The sequence below is a fragment of the Podarcis bocagei genome (genome assembly GCF_964188305.1).
Source record: "Podarcis bocagei genome assembly, chromosome: 8".
NCBI classification, from domain to species: Eukaryota; Metazoa; Chordata; class Lepidosauria; order Squamata; family Lacertidae; genus Podarcis; species Podarcis bocagei.
In genome coordinates, this window is record NC_138133.1 from 56,282,642 (window position 1) to 56,308,344 (window position 25,703).

Genomic DNA, 25,703 nt, shown 5'->3' on the forward strand with positions numbered 1-25,703 from the left:
GGGAAGAACCAGAGATCTGTTCAAGAAAATTGGAGATATGAAAGGAACATTTCGTACAAAGATTACCATAATAAAAGACAAAAGTGGAAAGGACCTAACAGAAGCAGAAGAAATCAAGAAGAGGTGGCAAGAATACACAGAGGAATTATACCAGAAAGAAATGGATGTCTCATACACCCCAGGTAGTGTGGTTGCTGACCTTGAGCCAGACATCCTGGAGAGTGAAGTCAAATGGGCCTTAGAAAGCACTGCTAATAACAAGGCCAGTGGAAGTGATGATATTCCAGCTGAACTATTTAAAATTTCAAACGATGATGCTGTCAAGGTGCTACACTCAATATGCCAGCAAATTTGGAAAACTCAGCAGTGGCCAGAGGATTGGAGAAGATCAGTCTACATCCCAATCCCAAAGAAGGGCAGTGCCAAAGAATGCTCCAACTACCGCACAATTGCACTCATTTCACACGCTAGCAAGGCTATGCTTAAAATTCTACAAGGCAGGCTTAAGCAGTATGTGGACCGAGAACTCCCAGAAGTGCAAGCTGGATTTCGAAGGGGCAGAGAAATCAGAGACCAAATTGCAAACATGCGCTGGATTATGGAGAAAGCTAGAGAGTTCCAGAAAGACATCTACTTCTGCTTCATTGACTATGCAAAAGCTTTTAGAATCATAGAATCATAGAGTTGGAAGAGACCACAAGGGCCATCGAGTCCAACCCCCTGCCAAGCAGGAAACACCATCAGAGCACTCCTGACATATGGTTGTCAAGCCTCTGCTTAAAGACCTCCAAAGGAGGAGACTCCACCACACTCCTTGGCAGCAAATTCCACTGTCGAACAGCTCTTACTGTCAGGAAGTTCTTCCTAATGTTTAGGTGGAATCTTCTTTCTTGTAGTTTGGATCCATTGCTCCATGTCCGCTTCTCTGGAGCAGCAGAAAACAACCTTTCTCCCTCCTCTATGTGACATCCTTTTATATATTTGAACATGGCTATCATATCACCCCTTAACCTCCTCTTCTCCAGGCTAAACATGCCCAGCTCCCTTAGCCGTTCCTCATAAGGCATCGTTTCCAGGCCTTTGACCATTTTGGTTGCCCTCCTCTGGACACGTTCCAGTTTGTCAGTGTCCTTCTTGAACTGTGGTGCCCAGAACTGGACACAGTACTCCAGGTGAGGTCTGACCAGAGCAGAATACAGTGGCACTATTACTTCCCTTGATCTAGATGCTATACTCCTTTTGATGCAGCCCAGAATTGCATTGGCTTTTTTAGCTGCTGCGTCACACTGTTGGCTCATGTCAAGTTTGTGGTCAACCAAGACTCCTAGATCCTTTTCACATGTACTGCTCTCAAGCCAGGTGTCACCCATCTTGTATTTGTGCCTCTCATTTTTTTTGCCCAAGTGCAATACTTTACATTTCTCCCTGTTAAAATTCATCTTGTTTGTTTTGGCCCAGTTTTCTAATCTGTCAAGGTCATTTTGAAGTGTGATCCTGTCCTCTGGGGTGTTAGCCACCCCTCCCAGTTTGGTGTCATCTGCAAATTTGATCAGGATGCCCTTGAGTCCATCATCCAAGTCGTTGATAAAGATGTTGAATAAGACCGGGCCCAAGACAGAACCCTGTGGCACCCCACTAGTCACTCTTCTCCAGGATGAAGAGGAACCATTGATGAGCACCCTTTGGGTTCGGTCAGTCAGCCAGTTACAAATCCACTGAGTGGTAGCATAGTCAAGACCGCATTTTACCAGCTTCTTTACAATAATATCATGGGGCACCTTGTCAAATGCCTTGCTGAAATCAAGGTAGGCTACATCCACTGCGTTCCCTTCATCTACCAGGCTTGTAATTCTGTCAAAAAACGAGATCAGGTTAGTCTGACATGACTTATTTTTCAGAAATCCATGCTGACTATTGGTGATCACAGCATTCCTTTCTAGGTGCTCACAGACTGTTTGCTTAATGATCTGCTCCAGAATCTTCCCTGGTATTGATGTCAGACTGACTGGGCGGTAATTATTTGGGTCCTCTCTTTTCCCCTTTTTGAAAATAGGGACAACATTTGCCCTCCTCCAGTCTGCCGGGACTTCACCTGCTCTCCAGGAATTCTCAAAGATGACTGCCAGTGGTTCTGAGATCACATCTGCCAGTTCTTTTAATATTCTTGGATGCAGTTCATCTGGCCCTGGAGACTTGAATACATCTAAACTAACCAAGTATTCTTGTACTATCTCCTTAGTTATTCTGGGTTGTGTTTCCTTTGCTGAATCATTTGCTCCAAATTCTTCAGGTTGGGCATTGTTTTCTTTATCGGAGAAGACTGAGGCAAAGAAGGCATTGAGGAGTTCAGCCCTTTCTGTGTCTCCTGTTTGCATTTCACCATCTTCTCCTCTGAGTGACCCCACTGTTTCTTTGTTCTTCCTTTTGCTACGAACATACCCATAAAAGCCTTTTTTGTTGCTTTTAACCTCTCTAGCAAGCCTGAGTTTATTCTGTGCTTTAGCTTTTCTGACTTTGTGTCTACATGTGCTGGCTATTTGTTTGAATTCCTCTTTGGTGGTTTCCCCCCTTTTCCATTTTTTGTACACATCCTTTTTTAATCTTAACTCAGTTAAAAGTTCTTTAGATAGCCACCCTGGCTTCTTTAGGCACCTTCCATGTTTCCGTCTCATTGGTATTGCCTGACGTTGTGCTTTTACTATTTCCCTCTTAACAAACTCCCAACCATCAGGGAGTTTGTCCATGTATTACTGTCCATGGGATCTCACCCAGCACTTGCCTAAGTTTTATGAAGTCGGCTTTCTTAAAGTCAAGAAATTGAGTCCTAGTATGCTTGGCTGCTCCTTTCCGCTGTATAGTAAACTTCAGAAGAGCATGATCACTCACGCCTAATGATCCTTCCACTTCTACCCCACTAACCAAGTCATCAACATTGGTTAGGACCAGATCTAAAATGGCTGTTCCTCTTGTTGCTTCTCCCACTTTCTGGACAATGAAGTTTGACTGTGTCGACCACAGTAAACTATGGCAAGTTCTTAAAGAAATGGGAGTGCCTGATCACCTCATCTGTCTCCTGAGAAATCTCTATGTGGGACAAGAAGCTACAGTTAGAACTGGATATGGAACAACTGATTGGTTCAAAATTGGAAAAGGATTACAGCAAGGCTGTATATTGTCTCCCTGGTTATTTAACTTATATGCAGAATTCATCATGCGAAAGGCTGGACTGGATGAATCCCAAGCCGGAATTAAGATCGTCGGAAGAAATATCAACAACCTCAGATATGCAGATGACACAACCTTGATGGCAGAAAGTGAGGAGGAATTAAAGAACCTTTTAATGAGGGTGAAAGAGGAGAGCGCAAAATATGGTCTGAAGCTCAACATCAAAAAAACGAAGATCATGGCCACTGGTCCCATCACCTCCTGGCAAATAGAAGGGGAAGAAATGGAGGCAGTGAGAGATTTTACTTTTTTGGGCTCCATGATCACTGCAGATGGTGACAGCAGCCACGAAATTAAAAGACGCCTGCTCCTTGGGAGAAAAGCGATGGCAAACCTAGACAGCATCTTAAAAAGCAGAGACATCACCTTGCCAACAAAGGTTCGTATAGTTAAAGCCATGGTTTTCTCAGTAGTGATGTATGGAAGTGAGAGCTGGACCATCAAGAAGGCTGATCGCTGAAGAATTGATGCTTTTGAATTATGGTGCTGGAGGAGACTCTTGAGAGTCCCATGGACTGCAAGAAGATCAAACCTCTCCATTCTAAAGGAAATCAGCCCTGAGTACCCACTGGAAGGACAGATCGTGAAGTTGAGGCTCCAATACTTTGGCCACCTCATGAGAAGAGAAGACTCCCTGGAAAAGACCCTGATGTTGGGAAAGATGGAGGGCACAAGGAAAAGGGGACGACAGAGGACGAAATCAAAATAAAAAAATTCCTTCCAGTAGCACCTTAAAGACCAACTAAGTTAGTTCTTAGTATGAGCTTTCGTGTGCATGCACACTTCTTCAGATACACTGAAACAGAAGTTGCCAGATCCTTCTATATAAAGGACGAGATGGTTGGACAGTGTTCTCGAAGCTACAAACATGAGCCTGACCAAACTGCTGGAGGCAGTGGAAGACAGGAGTGCCTGGCGTGCTCTAGTCCATGGGGTCACGAAGAGTCGGACACGACTAAACGACTAAACAACAACAACATAGAAAACTTAAGGATGCTTCATGTACGGTATATACTCCAGTATAAGCTGACCCAAATATAAGCTGAGGCACCTAATTTTAGGACAAAAAACTGGGAAAACTTATTGACTCGAGTATAAGCTGGTTCACCACACCACAAACCTGGTGGTGGCGGCAGCGGAGGAGGAAGAACAAGCAGCCTGAAAGGGCTGCTTTTGGGCTGCTCGCTCCTCCTCCACCACCGGCAGAGGCGGCGGAGGAGGAAGGAGCAGGCAAATGGGCTCCTTTTGGGCTGCTGCTTCCCCCTCCACTGCCTCCGACAGCGGAAAAGGCGGCGGAGGAGGAAGGAGCAGCCACTCGTCCCTCCGCCACCACCTCTGTCACTCACAAGAGCAGGCATAGGAACCCGGTTGGGAGAGGCACAGCGCAGCGCAGCAGTGAAGGGACGAGCAATGATAAAGGGCTCCTTTCTCACCACTTGTCCCTCCGCAGCCACCCGCCTCACTCGAGTATACGCCGAGGCAGGCTTTTTAGCATAAAAAATATGCTGAAAACGTCAGCTTATATTCGAGTGTATACGGTATTTTGGGAGCCATATGTGTGTTCTTTAAAGACAGTGAACCAACACCAGCTGATGACATGGCTCCCCAAATCAACAGACTGTGGAAACTTCACACTGGACTTCAAGCATCTGGCATTGTGTGCTTCCCCATTCTTCCTCCAGACTCTGGGGCCTTGGTTTCCAAATGAGATGCAAAAGCTGCTCTCATCAGAAAAGAGATTTGGGGAGCCATGTCATCAGCTGGTGTTGGTTCACTGTGCTTCATTAAGTCCAGGGTCAATGCAGCCGTCTACCAGGAGATTTTGGAGCACTTCATGCTTCCTTCCGCAGCTTTATGAGGGATGCTGACTTCATTTTCCAGCAGGACTTTGGCACCTGCCCACACCGCCAAAAGTACCAAAATCCTATGGGATTACTGTGCTTGATATGGCCAGCAAACTTGCCTGACCTGAACCCCATAGAGAATCTATGGGGCATTGCCAAGAGAAAGGTGAGAGACATGAGACCGAGCAATGCAGAAGAGCTGAAGGCTGCTATTGAAGCTTCCTGGTCTTCCATAACACCTCAGCAGTCCCACAGGCTGATAGCATCCATGCCACACCGCATTGAGGCAGTAATTGATGCAAAAGGGGCCCAAACCGAGTACATATGCATGCTTCTACTTCTCAGAGGTCCAATATTGCTCTATTTGCAATCCTTGTTTTGCTGATTTCATTTAGTATTCTAATTTTCTGAAATTGTTAATTTGGGGTTTTCATCAGCTGTACGCCATGATCATCACAATTATAGCAAATAAAGGCTTGACATATCTCGCTTTGCATGTCGTGAGTCTATCTCATATATTAGTTTCACCTTTTAAGTTGAATTACTGAAATAAATGAACTTTTCCACGATATTCTAATTTTCCGAGTTTCACCTGTAATTATCCCTACAAGCACACTTTTGCAAAACTACCCCCCCCCCGGAATTTCTTTGTTTGATATATGGCAAAGCTTCAGCTGTTTCAAGAAAGTGCTTTTCTGTTCACATTTTTTTATATTCCTTCCACATTTTCTCATAGCATGGGAGATTCCCAAGCTGTTACTGATTAAGGATGATAAGAGTGTATTTGCTCAGTTTTCTCTTAGTACCACTGGTGTTTTACATCTGTGAAGTGATGCTTCACATAGCTAAAATTGGCCAAATATAGTCCGGGGGGTGGGGGAATGAAATAAAATCAATTTACACGTTTCTCCAAGAAATGAAAATAGGACATGTTTTCCCTCCAGGGGAGCACAGAGGGATTTAATAGTTGCATAGATAATTTTATGCTACCTAGTGTGCTCTTGCAAAGTCGAAATGTATGTAATATAAATGCCTACAGAGAAAGAGTTAGATTAGGGCGGGAAAGAAACCAAATCTTTTGGGAGTAATAAATGCAATACGTACAAGGAGTGAAACCAGATTACTTGGATCTAAGCCAGCTTGGACAGCGGAGAGCAACAAGAAAGGCAATTCCACACTGACTTCAAAAATATGTTTGATAAGGCAGAGCTTTTCTGTGGAAAAAGTGGTTTTGAGGAATTTTCTGTCTTATTGTCTTGTCCTGTAATTTCCTTGGTCAATCACAAGCCTGGGTCAGGGATTATTGCAAAAGGCATTTCGAAGGTGCAAGAGCCTGGAGCTGGCATTCTTGGTGCTTTGCTGAAGGCAATGATTGAGTGAACAGCTACAAAGACAGTGTGACTGGATATATTTCTTATCAGCCACTCCACAGAATTCCACATGCTCTGATGCTCCCTGCATAGTCTACAATTGGCATAGTCCCACTATATGAGTTCTTGATTTCCTATCAGATATTTATTGAACTTCAGGGTGCTTACATTGTTTCATTGCCCTATCTCAGACGTGACTTCGCTACAGCAACAGGTGAAATTATGTGTAGAGCTGGATTTTGATTGGTCTAACAAGGCTATTGGGACACAGGTGGGGCTGAGGGTTAAACCAAGAGCCTAGGGCTTGCCGATCAGAAGGTCGGTAGTTCTAATCCCCATAATGGGGTGAGCTCCCGTTGCTCATTCCCTGCTCCTGCCAATCTAGCAGCTTGAAAGCATGAAGTGCAAGTAGATAAATAGGTACCGCTCCAGCGGGAAGGTAAATGGTGTTTCCGTGCGTTGCTCTGGTTCGCCAGAAGCAAATTAGTCAAGCTGGCCACATGACCCAGAAGCTGTACGCCAGCTCCCTTGGCCAATAAAGCGAGATGAGCGCCTCAACCCAGAGTCATCCACGACTGGACCTAATGGTCAGGGGTCCCTTTACCTTTTAACAAGGCTAAATCCACCTGCTGCTTTTTAAATGACTATCATCACATGTGGAGGGTGGAGTGGGATTGCACCTCTTGGCTGCAAGCTCAAGCCATTGTGCTTTCAACTGGCTTGTGAACAGATTCCTAAATGCACACAGAGTCGCTATGCTTTTTTTGGGGGGGGTAAAGTTCCCAACTGTATGTTGATTTGGTTCACAGCTTCATTTGAATGTGCAGAGGATGTGATCAGTGAGCACCATGAAACTATCATTTCATTACATTATGCATTTGGGTGTTTTTTCAACCTTGCTTCACTGCTTCTGAACTAGTACATTTGGATTGTTTGCTCCAAACCATTCCTATTAAACAACAAAGATTTTCCATTGACAATGCTTTCTGTCCTGCAAATTAACTTTGAATTTTGCAAACCAGCACAAAATAAGATCAAAAGCACATTTCGATATCTAAGTGCAGCCTGCGTTTTCCAATGATAGTTTTTGTGCTTCAAAGTGTAGCATCCCTCACTTCTACCAAGCATTTTTTTCCACCTTTAACTTCCTCCCCCCAGCCTTCAGGCATATATGTATGGATGCATGTGTGTGCGCCTTACCATAATAAACACTCATGATATGGTAGGATATAAAAGATACAACCTACCAAAATACAGGCTCCTCCCCTTTTTTATTTGCACTTTTATATCTGCACATATGTTCTCCATGTGATTTGAAGTTAGTGTAATCTAATGCTGGCAATTCTTTAGCAAAATTTATCCCAGCATCTAATTCCCAACTTTTCAGGCCATTTAGCAGAATAAGGCTATACAGTCAAACCTCGGTTGTCGAACGTAATCCTTTCCAGAAGCCCGTTCAGCTTCCGAAATGTTTGACAACTGAGGTGTGGCTTCTGATTGGTTGCAGGAGCTTCCTGCACTCAAGCAGAAGCCACGTCGGATGTTCGGCTTCTGAAAAACGTTCGAAAACCAGAACATCTACTTCCGGGTTTTCAGCTTTTGGGAGCCGAAACATTCTAAAACAGAGGCATTCGGGATCTGAGGTTTGACTGTTTGCGATTATTTCAGTGCATTTCTAAGTATAGATACATTGTGAAGATGAAAAGGTAGAGTACAAAAACTGTAAATCATTCAACGTTTTGGAATTTACTGGTGTCAATAGGTTAATCTAGCACCATAAATAATAAATCTAGCTTTTCCTTGTGTTTCGTTACAGAAGGAAAGAATATTGGATTTGCAATTGGCTACAGTTCTAGGGGCTTTCTGCCAAGAGAAATCTCCTGCTCCTGGCTACAGTTCTAGGGGCTTTCTGCCAAGAGAAATCTCCTGCTCATGGTTACCAGAAGTGCTGTACCTATTGATCTTTTTATATTATTGATCTACACCTTGTGTACAGTGTTTTCATCTTCTCTTTTTCTCTTTTTCTCCACCCTAGTACTCGGTATGGACTGCTATCTGGGTCACATGGAATGTTTTCATTATCTGCTTCTATTTGGAAGTAGGTGGGCTTTCTAAGGTAGGTTCCATGTAAATCCTGGTTTTGGGGAGGATAGGACAATGGTGTTTTGATAATAACATTACAGAAGGAATATTATTTTTTGAAAACAAAACAAAACCATCAGACATCATTGGGTTGCTTTGCTGATCATTTGCCAGTCTGTCTGTTATAGTAAATGTTTGGGCTGCCTCACCTATTTTTTCTTGTAGAGGGTGATCACTGAGTGCAGCTGGACATGGGAAACATATTAGTTACTATCAGGGCTTTCTTTTCAGCTGGAACGCAATGGAATTCAGTTCTGGCACCTTTCTGGTGGGTGACATTGCATTATGAGAGAGGTGTTCATTGTGAGTTCCGGCACCTTTTTTTCCCCCTAGAAAAATAGCACTGGTTATTGGTTGCTCTGGAATTGCATTTTGCAAATAAGAGTGGGCTAAAAATGTTTTAAATATATAAGTAACATTTTAAATAGTGTGGCATTTTAACACATAACAGCATGAAAACAAGTACCAACAGCTGTTTGGAGCACCATTATGCAAAAACAGCCTAATGCTGTTTCATGACTATAATTCTATTTCTATTTCACAATATTAAATAAAAATCACAGATGAGAGCCTACATGTTATTTTGGTTCCCTGGAGAGTTAACAGCAGGATCTTTTACTTTCAGAATATGTGACTGCTTGGGGTACAGGGACCCCACCCCCAAAGCTTTTTTACAAAATCCAAACCATCTCCCATCAGCTCAGTAGTTTGAATAGGCCTCTGAGAATGCCCAATAAAGGAAATACAGTAGTATTTTTAAGTTAATAATAAACAAACTCAAAAGTAAATATTAATATGAATCCCAATAATTATTCTGTCACCTATTCAGTAGCATGGGAGTGGGTGGGCAGGGTGAGTTGGCACAGAAGAATTATAATAAAAAAGTAAATGTGCATATATTTAATGAAATCAGCAAGTGCATGGCATAGTAACAGAGAAGAACTTGTTGTAAGCGGTGTCTAAAGCATTAAAATATCTATGCAAGTTTCTTACACACACAATGTCAGCTGACCTGGTGGGTCCTCTGTTTCTTTCTTCTGCTCATGTGGTTTCTCCTAATCTTTCTGCTACATCATAGACCCCACAAGCCCTATAGTATTTCATGGTAATAAGGTTCATTCTGGGTTTTCTGACTATTTTAATCATCATACCTAAATAACATCCTGATGTTGTTTTGGTGTATTTGTATTTCTGGTCCTGAAGGTTTATTGTTAGTCTGATCATTTTTTCTACAGCGTTGTCTTTTTTAAGTCTGTTTTTTTCAAGGTAGACTTTCAAAGTGAAACTTCATTTTCTTTTATTACACCACAGTTTTGGTTATAAATTTTATTTTGGAGGAAAAGTCTCTAAGATATCTGAGTTAGCCTTTCTTTCTGATGTTGTTTATTATATTCACTCTTTTCCGTTTCAGACACTTTTGAATGATTTTTGGTTTGTATTGAAAATATAAACTTTTTAGGCAAGATCCAGTGTTGAGGGGAGATTTTATGCTTGTTCCGTGCATGCACAACCAGAGTTCTGTTTTCAGAAGTTGTCAGAGTTCGATCAGTAGTTTGGCAATAAGGTATGAAAACTTCAAAGTGGGAAAGGTGTTAATATGTGCATGTCTCAAAAGGCCTCTACAAGTCTGTTCTAGTCAGAGAAAGTTGCTCACTAGGAACTGTCCATAGTGCTGCAGTAGCCAACCTCCCTTGCTGCCTTGCCCTGTAGGCTCCTCAGTGGAACAAGAACAGACCAGCATGCTAGTTTTTTTTAAAACAAAGCTTTGTAATGCTCTGCTATTCACTGATAGTTGATGAGTATTGGAAGAGGTGAGGTTATGTTTTTACTATTATTTCAAACAAAGCAGACTGGTGAGGCTAAACCAGTGGCTGAGCTAGAAGTATATGCTGTATAACCAGACAATGCCAGGACCAAGAGCGGTGATGGAAAGAGATGGTTGAGTTTCAGAAGCCGAAAGTCACATCATTTCCTCCAATCTCAATCATTGCCTCCATTCTCAACCAGGCTCACTATCAGAGATGCTGGCTTGCATCTGTTTCAGTGTTGCAGACTATGATGCTGCTGGGCTAGTGGTGAGTGAGGTCAAAGCAAGAATGGGTGTGCTACACCACATGCAAACCAACACACATTGCACCCCCACCCCCAGCATATCTCCCCTCCCCACATACAGTCACTGCACACAGGATGTGGATGCTTAACCCTTCCTGTCCCAGCAGTGACCCCCACCCTCCAAAAAACAACCTCACGCTGCAGTTAGGCATTAGAAAATATCTAACTAGTGGAGAGGCTAACTCAGGAGGGGCTGCTGTGAGCGAGATGGCGAGGCCACATGAGGAGCATCCAGCCCATGCCACATGAGGAGCATCCAGCCCATGGCTCAACTGGTTCCCTATTGTATGGAACAAGAGTCCCTCAAAGTCTTTCTCCACTCCCTGCAAGCTTCAGAATAACTTTTTGTAGGTATGCTTCACTCATACAACTGCATTCCTGAGGCCTTAATTAGAAAGCCTTTCCAGATGGTGCCAAAAATAGTTTTGTATTTTCACAGGTGACATTTACAGTGGTTTCATAGAATTGCATAAAAACAGGATCATAAAACAGCAATATTGTTTTAGGTAGGAAATTCACTTTCTTTTATTATACCACAGTATCCCATTCTGCAACTGCAAGGGAAAGAACTGAGGGTTTTGATGGTGGATAGAAAAACATTACCTGGATTCAGGATCTATCTGTAAATGGATAGCAGCAGGGGTGGACTTCGGTCTTCAGAAGGCCAAAATTTAACATGGGTTGCCAGTGCCCAGGGCTGTGTGGAGGTGAGGGATGGTGGAAGGGAAATATGCATGCACATTCAACTGCCTAACAGCGTCTGTGTGACCCAGGAGATTGCAGCCACAGAGATAAGAAAAGAGGAGTCATTCCATTGTCTGGAGAGGTCATTTCCTGGCTCTCATGGAGAAACCATTTTCAATGAAACCCAGCAACGGAAGTGTACAGCTGTATCGAGGCAGCACCAAGTGTTGACGTTTTGTGCCCCAAACAATTTTGCACCCTTGTACCCCCCCCCACTCCACCACTGGTGCCACCCCACCTGTCACCTTCCATTCTGCTCAATTCACTTACATCATAGTTGTGGCACCTTGCAGTGCTCCCTAGGCTTGACACGCAGTATGGTGGAACCAGTCACACTACCCTAAATCTGTCTCTCTTAGCAGTTCTACCTATTGAGAATCAACTGAGAGGTAGACCTGGGATGAAAGTTTCCCAGAGGCCAGGTATGTTCATGCCCCATCACCAGTCTTTTACCAGGTTGACCAGAAAGGATAGACCTGTTCTCTTGTGCTAGTTACCCTTTCACAGTTTTTACCACCCCACCTCCTGGGAAAAATCTCTGTGGGTACCCATGCCAGCAGAGGGAGAACTCAAAGCAGGGATGTTGCTTTTGAATGCAGTTCTGCCTTACTTCCTTGCTGTCTAGTGCTGTCCGAAACATATTTCAGCCAATCCTAAATACTTTTGTACTATATAATCATAGAATTGTAGATTTGGAAGAGACCCCAAGGGTCATCTAGTATAACCCCCTGCAGTGCAGGGATCTCAGCTAAAGCATACCTGTCAGATTCAACCTCTGCTCAAAAACCTCCAAGGAAGGAGAGTGCACATTTTGCAGATATATCTTACAGTTAAGATAAAGAAAGTATGTGTGATACAATTATCTGCAGCTCCTATTCAAACTCTATTTAAAATGAGATGAATGGCCTTTGTTGGATACTACAATAGATGCCTTTGGTTTTTGTATTCTTTAAAATTCAGGTAGAAACCCACTTGTAAAATGCTTGCTTCTTGAGACTCTTTTCCCATTTGAGGTTGGCACTCAAATAAAACCTCCCTTATTGTGCTCTCTTATAATTGTTAGGGTTGTTGTAAAATTGACCACATAAATATGATGAGTGAGCCCTGAAATGTTTTGAATTTCTTTTATTTATTGAGTGCAGAAGGAGAAGAGAGTCTAGTATAAAAGGAAGGCTCAAGGTTTCTGAAATCAATGATTCTGAGAATTGCCTAAGTGTTGAATGATATGCATGAATAATTTAAGACTGTTTTGTTTAAATGTGCAAAAGTCAAGTTATCCTTGCAGTGCGACACATTGTCAATTGCCAGCAATTTCCTATGTTTTTGAAAACCACAAGCAGCAATTTACAGGAAAGATTAGGGCTGTTACTATACAATGTGTGACATTTTCTTGATTTAAACTGTCATTCTGAAAAGCTGTTAAGAGAGATCTGGAGTTGGAGAGAGCATATAAAGTTTAGTGGATTTTTTATTTTTTTTAAGCTGAGCTTCAGTTTTATTTTTTTGCTTGTTAAAAGCCAAGCGCAGAAGTTGAAGTATGTGTGTATGCAGATTTGCATTTTCAAAGGAAATTGCATGTGGTCTCTTTTGGCATTCATGTGATGTGGCGGTATATGCTACAGCACTGACATTTTACATCTCCTAAGTACAATAACATATTTCTTAAATATCAACACTGTTCTAAGGATATGCCAGAAGTTTGATAGTAAGTGTTTCAGACAGCTGGCACCACAGCAATATATACTGCTTTTATCTCAACCTGTCTTTCTAGAAATAATGCTCAGGATTATTTTTAGGTTATCAAAAATCAACTCCACTTAAACTCATGCAGCACCTTTCTAGTTACTTTATATGTAAAGACCCTAGTCTCAATAATGATTCTTTAAATGGCATCATATACAACAAGCTTTACTATGATTTCTGTAGCTAGATTAGTTTTCAAACTAAATTCTGTTTTGTTTCTTTAAAAAAAAATTATTAACTGGCCAATCACATCAAATTAAACCACATCACATAAATTCCAAATTACAAAGCCAAATTTTTTAATTTTGTTGGGGGAACCCACACTTCAAGATCCAAAGGAGGATTCAAATCATCTTCTTATTACTGCATTAATGTCCAAATCAGTCCCAATCAGTCCAAACAAAATTCATAGTTCTATCCAATCTTATCTTGGTGTTTCCACATCATATCTCGTTCATATAATTTCTCTTTTACCTTTACGATCTCTTCTGTTAGTCTCCTTAAGCCGATAAGCAAATGTAATAATCCTGTGTGAATTTCCCGTTCTTCCCATATAAGTCCAGATGGTTTCCATATAACATCTCCTTCGTAGATAACATCGCCCTTTCCATCATAAATTAGGCAGTTGTCACTCTTAAGTCCCACTGAGGAGTTAATCCACGATATGTAAACAACTCTGTTTCTCTCTTTCTCCTCCCAGACTCAAGGGACAATGCCTTCCAAAATGGTGACGGCATTTTTAACTGCGTCATTCCAAAACTCTTAACTTTCCAGCTTCGTCTTGGAACATTGCTTTGGTTCGAAAGTTTATCTCCACACAGCCTTAAATCCACAGCTTAAGTCCTTAAAACGACATTTCTGACTCATTAGGGGAGGGGATTCCTGTTTAATCACATAGAAAAATAAATGAGGGGTTTCCCCCCCCTCAGTCATTTGCCGTTACCGTTATCTTGACGTATCTTCTCATATTTTATTCTTGTCTTGTTTTATCAGAGATTTCTTCTGTCAGCAGTCTTTACTCCCCCTCTTTCCTTGAAGTATGTGCAATTTATCTCATCCAAATTGTTTCTTTTGAAGATTCTTGCAGCTAGCGGCGCGGATCAGAAACGGCTTCGAGGAGTGCCGGAATCCCACAGGAGGGCTTTGTGCCTAGTGCCCCCATCCCCACAAATTTGGGGGTGGTATAGGGCACAGCAGGCAAGGGCCGTCCCCCCCCCCCACAATCCGGGGGGGGGGTTAAGGAGGCTAATTACCCCCATCATAGCCTCCAAATTACCTCATGTATGTCGGAGAGATGTTATTGTCAGCCATCTCCCAATGCGCCCCCTAGTGGCCCCCTAGTTTCCGAACTAAATTCTGGGTTTGGTGTTGACTTGCTTCACATAGATCACTCCACATTCTGTCACCAGGCAATGTGTTTTCTGTTTGTTTGAAGGAACTGTTTATTACACAGCACAAAATACACATAGCAGTGACTTGAGGTTATGACAAAATCAGGTCCACTTGGAATGCACAGAATTCATTCATTCAAAGTGAGCTCCAGCTTCTGGGGGATGAAAGATACTTCTTGGCAGGATCATGAGATTCTCACCTGATAAGAAGAGCATTTTTCTGAAATCTAAAAAACCAATACAGTAAAATGTGTCTGTTTCTCTGCTGTTATAAAGTTTACTTAGATAGCCAGCTGAATGCTCCTGCGTCCCTAGAACCCTTTTTGAACTTGTGTCAAGTCCAACTAACTTCATTGATGCTATATAGAATGCAAGCCCTTTCAGTGTATTTCTTTCTCCACTGCAGTATGTACAGCATCCTTGATTTATCAGGCCATCTTATGTAATGTCATGTTTTATTACCTCACTATGACTTCTGAATCAAGGATTTTTGATGACTGCAATTCAAGCCAAAGTGGTGCTTTTAATGCTTGGATATGTAAGCCTAAATATATTCACATTTTAGAGATTCAGAATTCTCACTGCGTGAAAGATGTGGTGTTAAACTGCTATTGGCACTGGGTAAGCAACTGCTCATGAGTTTTGGGTTTGGATAAATTAACACTTAGCAGCTTTATGCAAGCTAGAGAGCCATATAAATCACATTTGCCTCTATGTCTGTCTTGGAGCCAGGATTCAGGCCCAAAAGTTGCTTTCTTTCTTTTTTTATAAAATATTTATTAAAGGTTTTAAACAATACATCACCAAACACATAAAACACCATCACCAACATAGAACAAACAAAAAAAAGAAAATTAACACAAAACAAATAAAATACAGCATAATTAAATTTCAAAAAACCAAATTTCCATAACCTTCCTTTCGGACTTCCTCACATCTCCCTTTCCTGCGTTCCCATTTATAAAGTTATATTCAGCAGTGCTTCACCTTCTTTCAAATCTTATTTTGTAATTTTCAAATATTATGTCTCCAATTTTAAACTTTATTATCAAATATTTAAATATCTAAGTCTGACATAATATTAATCAAAATTTCATCCTTGTTCTTATAGTTCGCTTATTTTCATACCAAAAGTTGCTTTCAGTGTCCCAAAAGTTTTAAAGTAATAGCTGCTGAGAGTGCTGTCTAACACATGCAGAATGCATGTTCCTAAAACCTGAAAAAGTACAGCCTGCCCCACTGCTGGAATGCGAGACAGAGTTTCCATGTGACCTTCAGAGAAGCTTGAGCTATGGTATCGCTCTTTTCTTTTTCTGTTGGTGGTCCTCAGTTTTCAGTCTTTTTGTTCACAGGGTCACATGTTCACTAAAGTTCAGAAACGATAAAAAAATAACCTGAAGAAAAGGGTGAGAAAACAAAACAAAATAAACAGAAAAATGCAAAAGACATCATTTCTGTACATGTAGTAACTTGCTTTCCTCTTAGTGTGATACTTGGTCATTGTTGAGCTGTAGCATCTTTTTTTCAAAAAAGGAATCAATAGGAATTTATTTCTGCAGGATTTATATTCAACAAAAATGGGTGAGGGTATGTTCCATGTAGGGATGAAATATAGATAGGCAGATAGTGGGAAATGTTGTCTGAGGGCTAGGCAGAATTTGCCTCCTCAATTGCCTCGGGACACCTAACTGGATGGCATATTGGAAGTGGACTTTCAGTGGGGATTTATGGACACTGGAGACTCTAAGGTAGAAATCTCCTGGTTACAGAGGTGGATTTAGGGCAGCATGACTGTTCTGCCACACTGGGCACCACACCTACAGGGCATTGCAGGGCATTACAACTATGACGTAGTGAACTAAGCAGAAGGCAAGAACTAAGCGGGTGCCAAATTTTGGCCTTGCACAGGGCACCTCTGAAATTTGAAAGGCCAAAGTCTGCCCCTGCTGGTTAACATCTAGTCTTTGAAAATGATCCAGTTTTTCTGCCTGTGACTTTTAGAGGTTGAGCGCATGACTACCCTTTCTCTGTCATAGCTTTGCTCCATCATTTGCTTGTCCCTCATCTGTTTTCTCCACCCCACCCCGCCATTTATACCGTATGTCTTAAAATTAAAAAGTCTTACAGGCTGTACATTACTTTTTTTCAGGATTGAAAAATACACACACTTTGTATTTTTGTCCCCTTGTAACATCTTCCTTCTGCAACCATGCTGTTTGCACCCAAATCCAGAGTGAAAATGCCTGAAGTTCTATTACTATGCCTCATTGGATAAACATTGCTTTAACACTCCCTTTGATGATCCCAAATGTTTGTTGTTGCCATTTCTCTTTTTGTCTGGAAATCCCCTAAGGAAATTCCTTTATTGTACAATCCCTTTGAGCAATATTTTATTTCCCAGGAATGAGAGTGTGGACCAGAACCAGGGAGGGGTGTGGCCTGGGGAGAATCCCGGGGGCAGGGGGAGGGCCAGAGGGCTGGGAGAGGCTTCATTTGACCCTCAAGTCTGAGTTTTCCCACCTCTGTTTTAATGCCTTCTTTAACATCTTTATTCTGTGTTTTATTGTTAAAATAGAACCATGGTAAAACTCAGCATATGGTGTGAAATAAACGTTACTGATGATATTTTATATGTTCACAAAAATGATAATAATCTGACGTACAGGAATGTAATAGCATATTCCTTCCTGTCAGAAGCAAGGGGGAAAGCCATATATAAGTAACAGCAGAGAAATTGCCACTACTCTCGTTTGGAGTGATATGCTATTAGATGCTTATCGTGTGCCTTAAAAAGGATATATTTAAGTGACAATCATTCCTAACAGCTGAGTGCTCATTTCATTGGCTAGGCAGTTGCTATCCTATTTTATGAAACGTTAATACCCTCCTTTTTAAAAAGATTGTATTACCAAGCAGCCATACGTCAACTTGTTCTGATAACTGCAGGGCTAAAGGGCCTCTTATAACCAGCTCAACATGTGGTAGTAAAGGACAGCAAGTGCATGCCAGGTTCTCCAGCATGTCAGATTGAAAGTGGCCAAGTACATGCACGGAACTCCTCCCAGATCAAGTTTCAGCACACACATTTGCAGTGATCTGCCCAAAGGAACTATAGACTACATAGCTCTTTCTTTAGAATCAGTGGCGTAGCGTGGGGGGTGCCAGGGGTGCCGGCTGCACCAGGCGCAACATTTGGGGGGGCGCGTTTGGCCGGCCCTCCTCGAGGAAGCAGGAACCCCACTGTCCTCGGACCTCCTCCGAAGGCTGGCGGTGGGGCGGAGAGCCTTCGGATGGCTGTCCTGAAGACTTGTGGTGGGAGCAGTGGCGTAGCGTGGGGGGTGCAGGGGGGCCTGCTGCACCTGGCGCAGCATCTGGGGGGGCGTGGAAGAGACTCGAGTGCTAAAATCCACGGGTTAGGGGCGCAAATTACTTGCCTTGCCCCGGGTGCTGAGAACCCACGCTACGCCACTGTTTAGAATGAAAACGACAAGCTCACAAGTTGCCACTGATTCTGCCCAGTGAATTTTGCCACACCATTGATTTTTACTAAACTTGGAGAAAGTGCTGCAACTGCAAATAGGAATTACGGTAGCTGGCTTTTCCCTGCTACATGGCAAGGTTCCATCCTGTTTTCAGGTTTTTCTGTTATCACCATGTGTTGAACTAGGTGTGTATCAAATTACAGCTTTTTTTTTATCTCACTGTCCACTATGCCAGAAACAAATGTGATTAATTATGCAATTATTCAAGTAATCATTTAATAACTACTGTCCCTGATGGATATGCTCTACTTCCTCAGTCAGCAGCAGTTCCTTTCTAAATACTAGTTGCTGGAAACCACAAGATATACAAAAGTTTATATCCAATACAAAATATATTTTTATAATACACCTGAATAAAAGAAATACTTTCAAAATTGAGGAAAGAGGAGAAAAGTAAAAAAAGAAAAAGGAGCGAGGGAGAAAAGGAAGATGAAAAGACTTCTGATTCTCCATCTGTCAGCTAAATATAGTAACTTGTTCACTCCTTGACAGCCAACTATCCTATTTTCTATAAGCCAATATTTTTTCAATCTTTAGATCCACATATTACAAGTTCATTTTCTCTTTCACGCCAAAAGTCCATAAGAAGTTTCCAATCCCTAATAAATGTCAAAAAGATTTTTCTCTGATTAAGCAGGTTAACTTTTCCATCTCAGCTAAGTCCAATAATTTTATCAAGCATTCCTCCATAGTAGGTAGGGCTGTATCTTTCCATCTTGTGTGTACGACAATGTTGCTGCCACTCCTGTTTCAAACAGAATTCTCCAACATCCCTAATTGTAAGCTACCTGGAAAGGGCTGGCCAAAGCTGTACGGGGTCTTTTACATGCAGGCCCAAAGGAGGTGGTAGAACCAACAGTACCTTGCTGTGACTTGTTTGTAAAGCATTTTGAGGATATAATTGCTTGCATCCACCAAGACCTTGACTCTGCTGTTATAGCAGATGAATCTCTTGGGGTGTCCAGAGCACAGTCTAGTCCTGTTGTGTTGGATGAGTTTCAGTTGGTAAGGCTCAAGGATGTGGACAAGGTGCTCAGATCAGTTAGGGCAACCACTTGCGCTCTAGACCCTTGCCCCTCTTGGCTGATGAAAACCAGCAAGGAGGGAACAGCTGACTAGACCAGGCAGGTGGCCAGTGCCTCTTTATGAGAGGGGGTGGTCCCTGCCTGTTCGAAGGAGGCAGTGGTAAAACCACTCCTTAAGAATTCGGAAAACCTAACTAACTACCGGCCAGTTGCTAATCTCCCTTTCCTGAGCGAGCAAGGTTCTGGAGCAAATGATCGTAGACCAGATCCAGGCACTTCTGAAAGAAACTGATTTTCTGGATCCATTTCAATTGGGCTTTAGGCCCAGTTTTGGCACAGAAACTGCTTTGGTTGCCCTGTATGATGACCTCTGTCAAGAGAGAGACAAGGTAAACTTCCCTGTAAATTCTCCTTGACCTCCCATTGGTTTTCGATACCATTAACCATGGTATCCTTCTGGAGCAAGTGTCAGAACTAGGGGTGGGTAGCACCACTTTGCAGTGTTTCCAGTCCTACTTGGATGGTCATTCCCAGATGGTGTTGCTTGGGGAATGCTTTTCAGCCCCATGGAACCTTCAATGTGGCATTCTGCAGGGCTCAGTCCTATCCCCTATGTTGTTTAACATCTACATGAAACAGCTGGGTGGGGTTATCGGGAGGTTTGGAGTATGTTGTCAGCAGTATGCTGATGACACTCAGCTCTATTTCTCCTTTACATCTGTAGGTAATGGACTGGATGAGAGCCAAGAAACTGAAATTCAATCCAGATAAGACTGAGGCACTGTTAGTGGGTGGTTCCCTAGACAGGATGGGTAGGAGATTGCCTGCTCTGGATGGGGTTACACTTCCTCTGAAGGAGCAGGTTTGTAGCTTGGGGGTACTCCTGTTTCCTTTGCTGTTGCTTGAGGCTCAGGTGGCCTCAGTGGCCCAGAGTGCCTTCCATCATCTTCGGCTGGTGGCCCAGCTACGCCCCTATCTGGACAGGGACAGCCTAACTACTGTTGTCTGTGCTCTGGTAACCTCAAGGTTAGATTACTGCAATGCGCTATACGTAGGGCTGCATCTGAAGATGGTTTGGAAACTTCAGCTAGTGCAGAATTCAGTAGCCAGGTTGCTCACCGGAGCAAGACGGTTTGAGCATATTACACCGATCCTGGTCCGACTGCACTGGCTACCAGTTAGCTTCTAGGCTCAAGTCACAGTGCTGGTTTTGACCTATAAAACCTTAAACAGCTCAGGACCACAATACCTCAAGGTATTGTGCCTCTTTCCATATGAACCTACCCGGCCCCTGAGATCATCTTCTGAGGTCCTTCTTTGTGTGCCTCCTCCTCGAGAGGTTGGAGGGTGGCAACGTGAGAACAGGTCTTTTCTGTAGTGGCTCCCCGTCTGTGGAATGTTCCTCACAGGGATGTTCATCTGGCGCCTTCATTATACACCTTTAGGCACCAGGGGAAAATGTTCCTTTTTAACCAGGCCTTTGGTTGATTTGATTGACATCCTATGCCCTTTTAAAATCTGGGGGGGGGGTTGGAGGGGGGTTTGTTTTTATTTTGATTATGTATTTTGTGGTTTTATATTTTGATTTTATTATTTCTGTGAACTGCCCTGACACCTCTGGGTATAGGGCGGTATATAAATTCTAACAACAACAATCACAGAGTAGGAGTCTACTTAAATAAATATTAAATTTATATACTGCCCTTCACCCAAAGATCACAGGGCGGTTTACAACATAAAAACACAAAATACAAAATGCAATAATAAAAAGCAACACCCCACACACACACCCAAGGAGAGCAGCTGGCAAGGAAGGGAAAAATTTTTACATAAGCGGAAAGAATTTGAAAGGAAGGAACACAGTCGAAATATGCTTAGAATTGCATCCTTGATGTCTTTTGACCCCACATGTCAACTGTAGACTAAAGGGGAAGATGCAGAAAGCATCTTAAGCCAGAAGACTGCTTTGGGAGGCTCTGAACCATACGTTGACACACCATAAATAAATAGCTCAGTAGAAAGTGATGGGGTCTCTTCCTGAAGATAACACAGGGTCTATTTGCCCATCGTTTTAGTGCATTTCTACGTGTTCACTTCTGACACTGTGTTCAGGGTATTCTATCGTTAATCCTATTTTGTTGTAGGATGACTCTTTCCCCCTGAAAGGTGTTTAAGCAGTCACTGATGGGAATCGTCAATTCAGTAGGAGTTACTCTCTAATCTAGTGTACTTCTAGGATTGTAATATGTCACTTAAAAGGTCCAAATTAGAGCATGACCCAGTACATTTTGGAGAGTACTGAAGCAATAATGAGATTCCCTCAAACTACCGTATGGTCCGGCGTATTAGGCGACTGGGCGTATAAGATGACCCCCCCCCCCACTTTTGCTGTTAAATTACAGAGTTTGGCTGCCCACCAAGCGCCGCCAGGGGCAGAGCGCGCAGCCTTCCGCTGCCTCTGCTGTCGCAGCAGTAGCAGCCTGAAGTGAGGCGTTTGGTGGGTGGAACGAAACTGAAACCTGCCACCTGGAGGGAGGGAGGCCTGGCCTGGCCCAGCTCCCTCCCTCCCTCTGGGAAAAGGCCGTAAGCACCCGCCTCAGCCTCCACCGCCCTCACCTGTGGGGATGCCCAGCTCCTTGGAGCCCCGGCCGTATACCACCTTGCCGCGGCAGGCTCTTCATGGCGCCCGCGAGCTGAGCGAAACCCTGTGCGACCACGGGGGAGGCCGGCTCCGGCTCCCACGACGGCAGCAGCAGGCGGGCGGGCGGATGAGTGCCATGCTAAGAAGGACTTTCCGTGGTGAGGAGAGAGCAGAAGCCAACGAACATGCACTGTGCCGGTACAGAAGAGGTGGGGCCTCGTGCTGTGTCACAGGAGGCTGTGTCCCCTTCCGTGGGGAGGAAGGAGGAGTGATGGCAGAAGGGGCGCCTCTGCTCACTGGCTCCCTCTCCTCCTTCCCAACAGGTGGCTCCATGTATACCCGGCGTATAAGATGACCCCCGACTTTTGGGGTGATTTTCCTGGGTTAAAAAGTCGTCTTATACACCGGAACATACGGCATTTCTCTTGAAAATATCAGGGCAATTGATTAGCACTGATTATTTACACACATCCATATGAATTGTAATCTCTCTTGTTGGTTGCCAGATTCTACATCATTTCTAATGACTAGCACACTTGTCTTATGAAGGGGACATATTAATGTCCGGATGCATTTACAGTGATATGTTTTTCTTTCCAAGCAGCTTTAAACATGATAACTCCATCTTTACTGCCTTTGTGAATCAGTAATAGCAGGAGATTTCTAAAGAGAAGAACAATGTCTAACTGCTCCATTGCCTCCCCACAACTAGGTTTCCATGTCTATTTCTCAGGTTTTTTTTCTTTTTAGAAATGCCATTGCAATTTTGAAAAATGAGGAGGCTTGCATCATTCTTCCTTGACTATAGGGAACATTTTATCATCTGGAGCTGATAAAGAACGACATTTTACAGACTTCTTGTCAGAAAATGGGAAGTGGCTGCTGGTGATAAAGTTAATTATTAATGGAATTGGAAACTAGGCCTTCCCAGCCACAGGCGCTATCCTCAGTCTATTTCTGGTACTGGAAAGAAAAAGTCATGTCCAGGCTTACTATTGCATCTCACAGTTGCATTTGTGTTGCACAGGTTTGGTTAAAACCCTAAAAGTAGCTCTTAACTTGTCCCATAGGATTTATTGAAGTGCTCCAACTTATTTAAACAGTAAACAGTGTTAGAACCATTATATTCATTGAAACCATTGGTCCATTTAGCTCAGTGTTGCCTACAGCAGGGACAGTTTGAATGTACATCGTAAAGCCCATTTTGTCATGCAAGTCTAATCACTCAAACCTGGAGATCTTAATCCCCCTAATAATTTCCAATTCTAAAATAAGCAAACCAATGCAGTCTCAAATGAATCCTAAGCAGCAGTTCAGTGAAGCTAGGAATATCATGACCCACTTCATTATGAAGGTAGTTGGGAAATGATCCAGATAACCTTTAATTTTCATCTTGTTGGGGGGATTTGGACATTGTTACCCTTATGTCAGTTCCACATTTTGGGGAAAATATCCAAGGAAACTGACCTCCACAGAGATCGTAAAGTAAATTTTTTAAAGCTTCAGTGATCTGTAGCACAACATTAAATTTAAAGCCAAAGCGAGACTTCATGTCATCTGAGAAAGCAGCCTGAAACTGTCTGTAAGAGGCTCTTTTGTAAGTGCCAAAACTGATTACTGGAACTGTCTGCCCTGCCCTGCCATGCTAACATAGTGGAAAAGTTATCCCCATGTTAACAGATGAGAAATGTCATTGGATTTGTCAAAGCTATAAGAACTGAGTTTGTGGGGTGTAGTAATAAGAGAGAGAAGGGGCCATTAACCTGAGCTGTGTGGACAGTTTAAAGAAAAAATCTCAGAGTTTAGAAGACTAACTGTCAGACATACTTCTTAAAAGCTTCAGTCTCCTGATAAAAAATCCCAGAAACCTTTTAAATTGTATCTGGCAGAAATAAGAAACCAATTTTTGATTCGGTTTGATCTCAAAGTAAAAATGAAAACAAGAGGAAATAATTAGAGAGCTGAGCTAGGAATAGATCTAGGCGTGCAGAACCTGCTCCTTTGTGATGTATAAATAAGTTGTCTCATGCCATCCAATATTTAATAGGTGAAAACAGGTAAATTTGCAGTTAGTGCAATGTTGTAGTGATGGACCAATTTCAGTTGATTTGGAAGTGAGCTCAGAAAATGAAACTGTTGTACAAGAAAGTTTGTGATGGCTTGCTTTTTCCAAGCCGTATGTCAAAATCAAAAATTCCATCATGCTGTGTTCTATGAGACCAGGGGTGGTGGGGCAGCAGCAATGGCACCCTATGGGATGCCTTCTTTGTCCTTTCCAGGTGCCTGTAGCACTGCAGTGTCCATGTCCCAGGAAGCCTGAGAAACTGGTTTCTCCAGAATGCCTGGATCAATACTGACATTCGGAACAACACCGGTTGTATCCAGCACTGCTGTTCCACTCATGCAACAAACGTCTGTTTGCGCAGCAGAACTCTACTATCTCTTCCTTTCCTTGCAGCCTCTGCACACTCTCAAAATCTGCTTCAGAAAGTTGGAGAAAACTCTGAAGCATTCTTTTTTTTTTTTTTTTTTTTGCTGGGAATAGGGCAGAGAGAGAAACGGAAGGAGAAGTCAAAATGCATGAGTGGACTAATAGCCATAATCCCCAAAACTCTGCATAAGATTTAACAGTTCTGGACAGATAACCATTAATACACTTGCCTCCTATATAACTATGGTGGAATCTATACTACATAAATAACTTTCTGAAAATGCTTTTTTAAAAGGCATTTTTAAAAATACATTGAATTTTCCATAAGGCTCACCGTCGCCATCTAGTGTCACATTGTGTATTGCACTTAAAACACACTTAAAACTTTTTATTTGCAGCTTTATAGCTGAGTCCTAAAACATGACCCCCATGTGGGGATGTGTTGGGAGCCCAAATTGGAGTGGGAAACTTTGTTACCATGCTTGCTCATTACAGAGGTCTCCATACACATGTGAAATCTACTTCTCTGTGTTCAGAGATAAAGTCCTTCTGGAATCCCTAGGGGGAATTCAGCTGAAGTGCTGGGTGGACTTTTGTCCAGCTAAAGGAAGCTGTGAAATAATGCTTCAAAGAGATATGCTATAGTAGCAGGACATGTTGTGTGTAGCAGAAATGGAAAATCTATGAAAATTTGGAGTGCTCCCTTTGCATAAGTATGCATGCTTGTTTTAGGCTCTCACAAATATACTTGCAAATCCAAGCCAAGAGCTACAGAGAAGTACCGTAAGTGTTCTTGTGTGAATACACTGTTGGTTCAGCTCTGGGAAATATACATAATAGATTCTGCTACATAGATGATGCCTGCCTGTCTAGGAAATAATAACTAGGTTACCAGTTATGTGTCAGTCATATGACTTACTATGAGCAAATGTACGTCAGTCTTAGTCTCATATAGGAAACAGACAGATTTTTTTTCTAGTGTAGTCCCCAGTCCTTTTAATAATTCTTCCTCCACAGCAGCAACGCCAGATTAGAATACTTAAATCAGTTGAAAAACGTCATAATCAGCCAGTATTTAGTAGGCAATAAAGCAGCAGATAGAATAATGAATGTGACCGAACGGGAAGAAGTGACAGCGCTTTTCAATTAATCTACTTTGGCAGCCAAACAAACACTGCATAAAAAATTTATGACTGCACAAACAAATAACAGGAATACACACACAGTAATAATTGCTGATGGAGAAGAAGTGAGAAGTAAATGTTCTCAGATAAGTAATGTGGGACATAAAAGGACCCCAGGACGGTTAAGTCCAGGCAAAGGCAACTATGGGGTTGTGGTGCTCATCTGGCTTTCAGGCCGAGGTAGCTGGTATTTGTCCACAGACAGGTTTCTGGGTCATGTGGCCAGCATGACTAAACCGCTTCTGGTGCAACAGGACACCATGACGGAAACCAAAGAGCAAAGAAAAGCCGTTTACCTTCCCACTGCAG

The 25,703-nt window shown here is 42.6% G+C and overlaps 1 protein-coding gene across 2 annotated transcripts in view; it reads left to right on the forward strand.

The window, feature by feature from the left end:
• Positions 1-25,703, forward strand: part of NKAIN3 (sodium/potassium transporting ATPase interacting 3) — a 206,270-nt gene that overhangs the window by 96,426 nt on the left and 84,141 nt on the right. For both annotated transcript variants that reach the window (XM_081205253.1, XM_081205254.1), the window contains exon 3: positions 8,475-8,555. In XM_081205253.1, the coding sequence (XP_081061379.1) occupies positions 8,475-8,555 (81 nt within the window). The remainder of the gene's footprint in view (positions 1-8,474; positions 8,556-25,703) is intronic.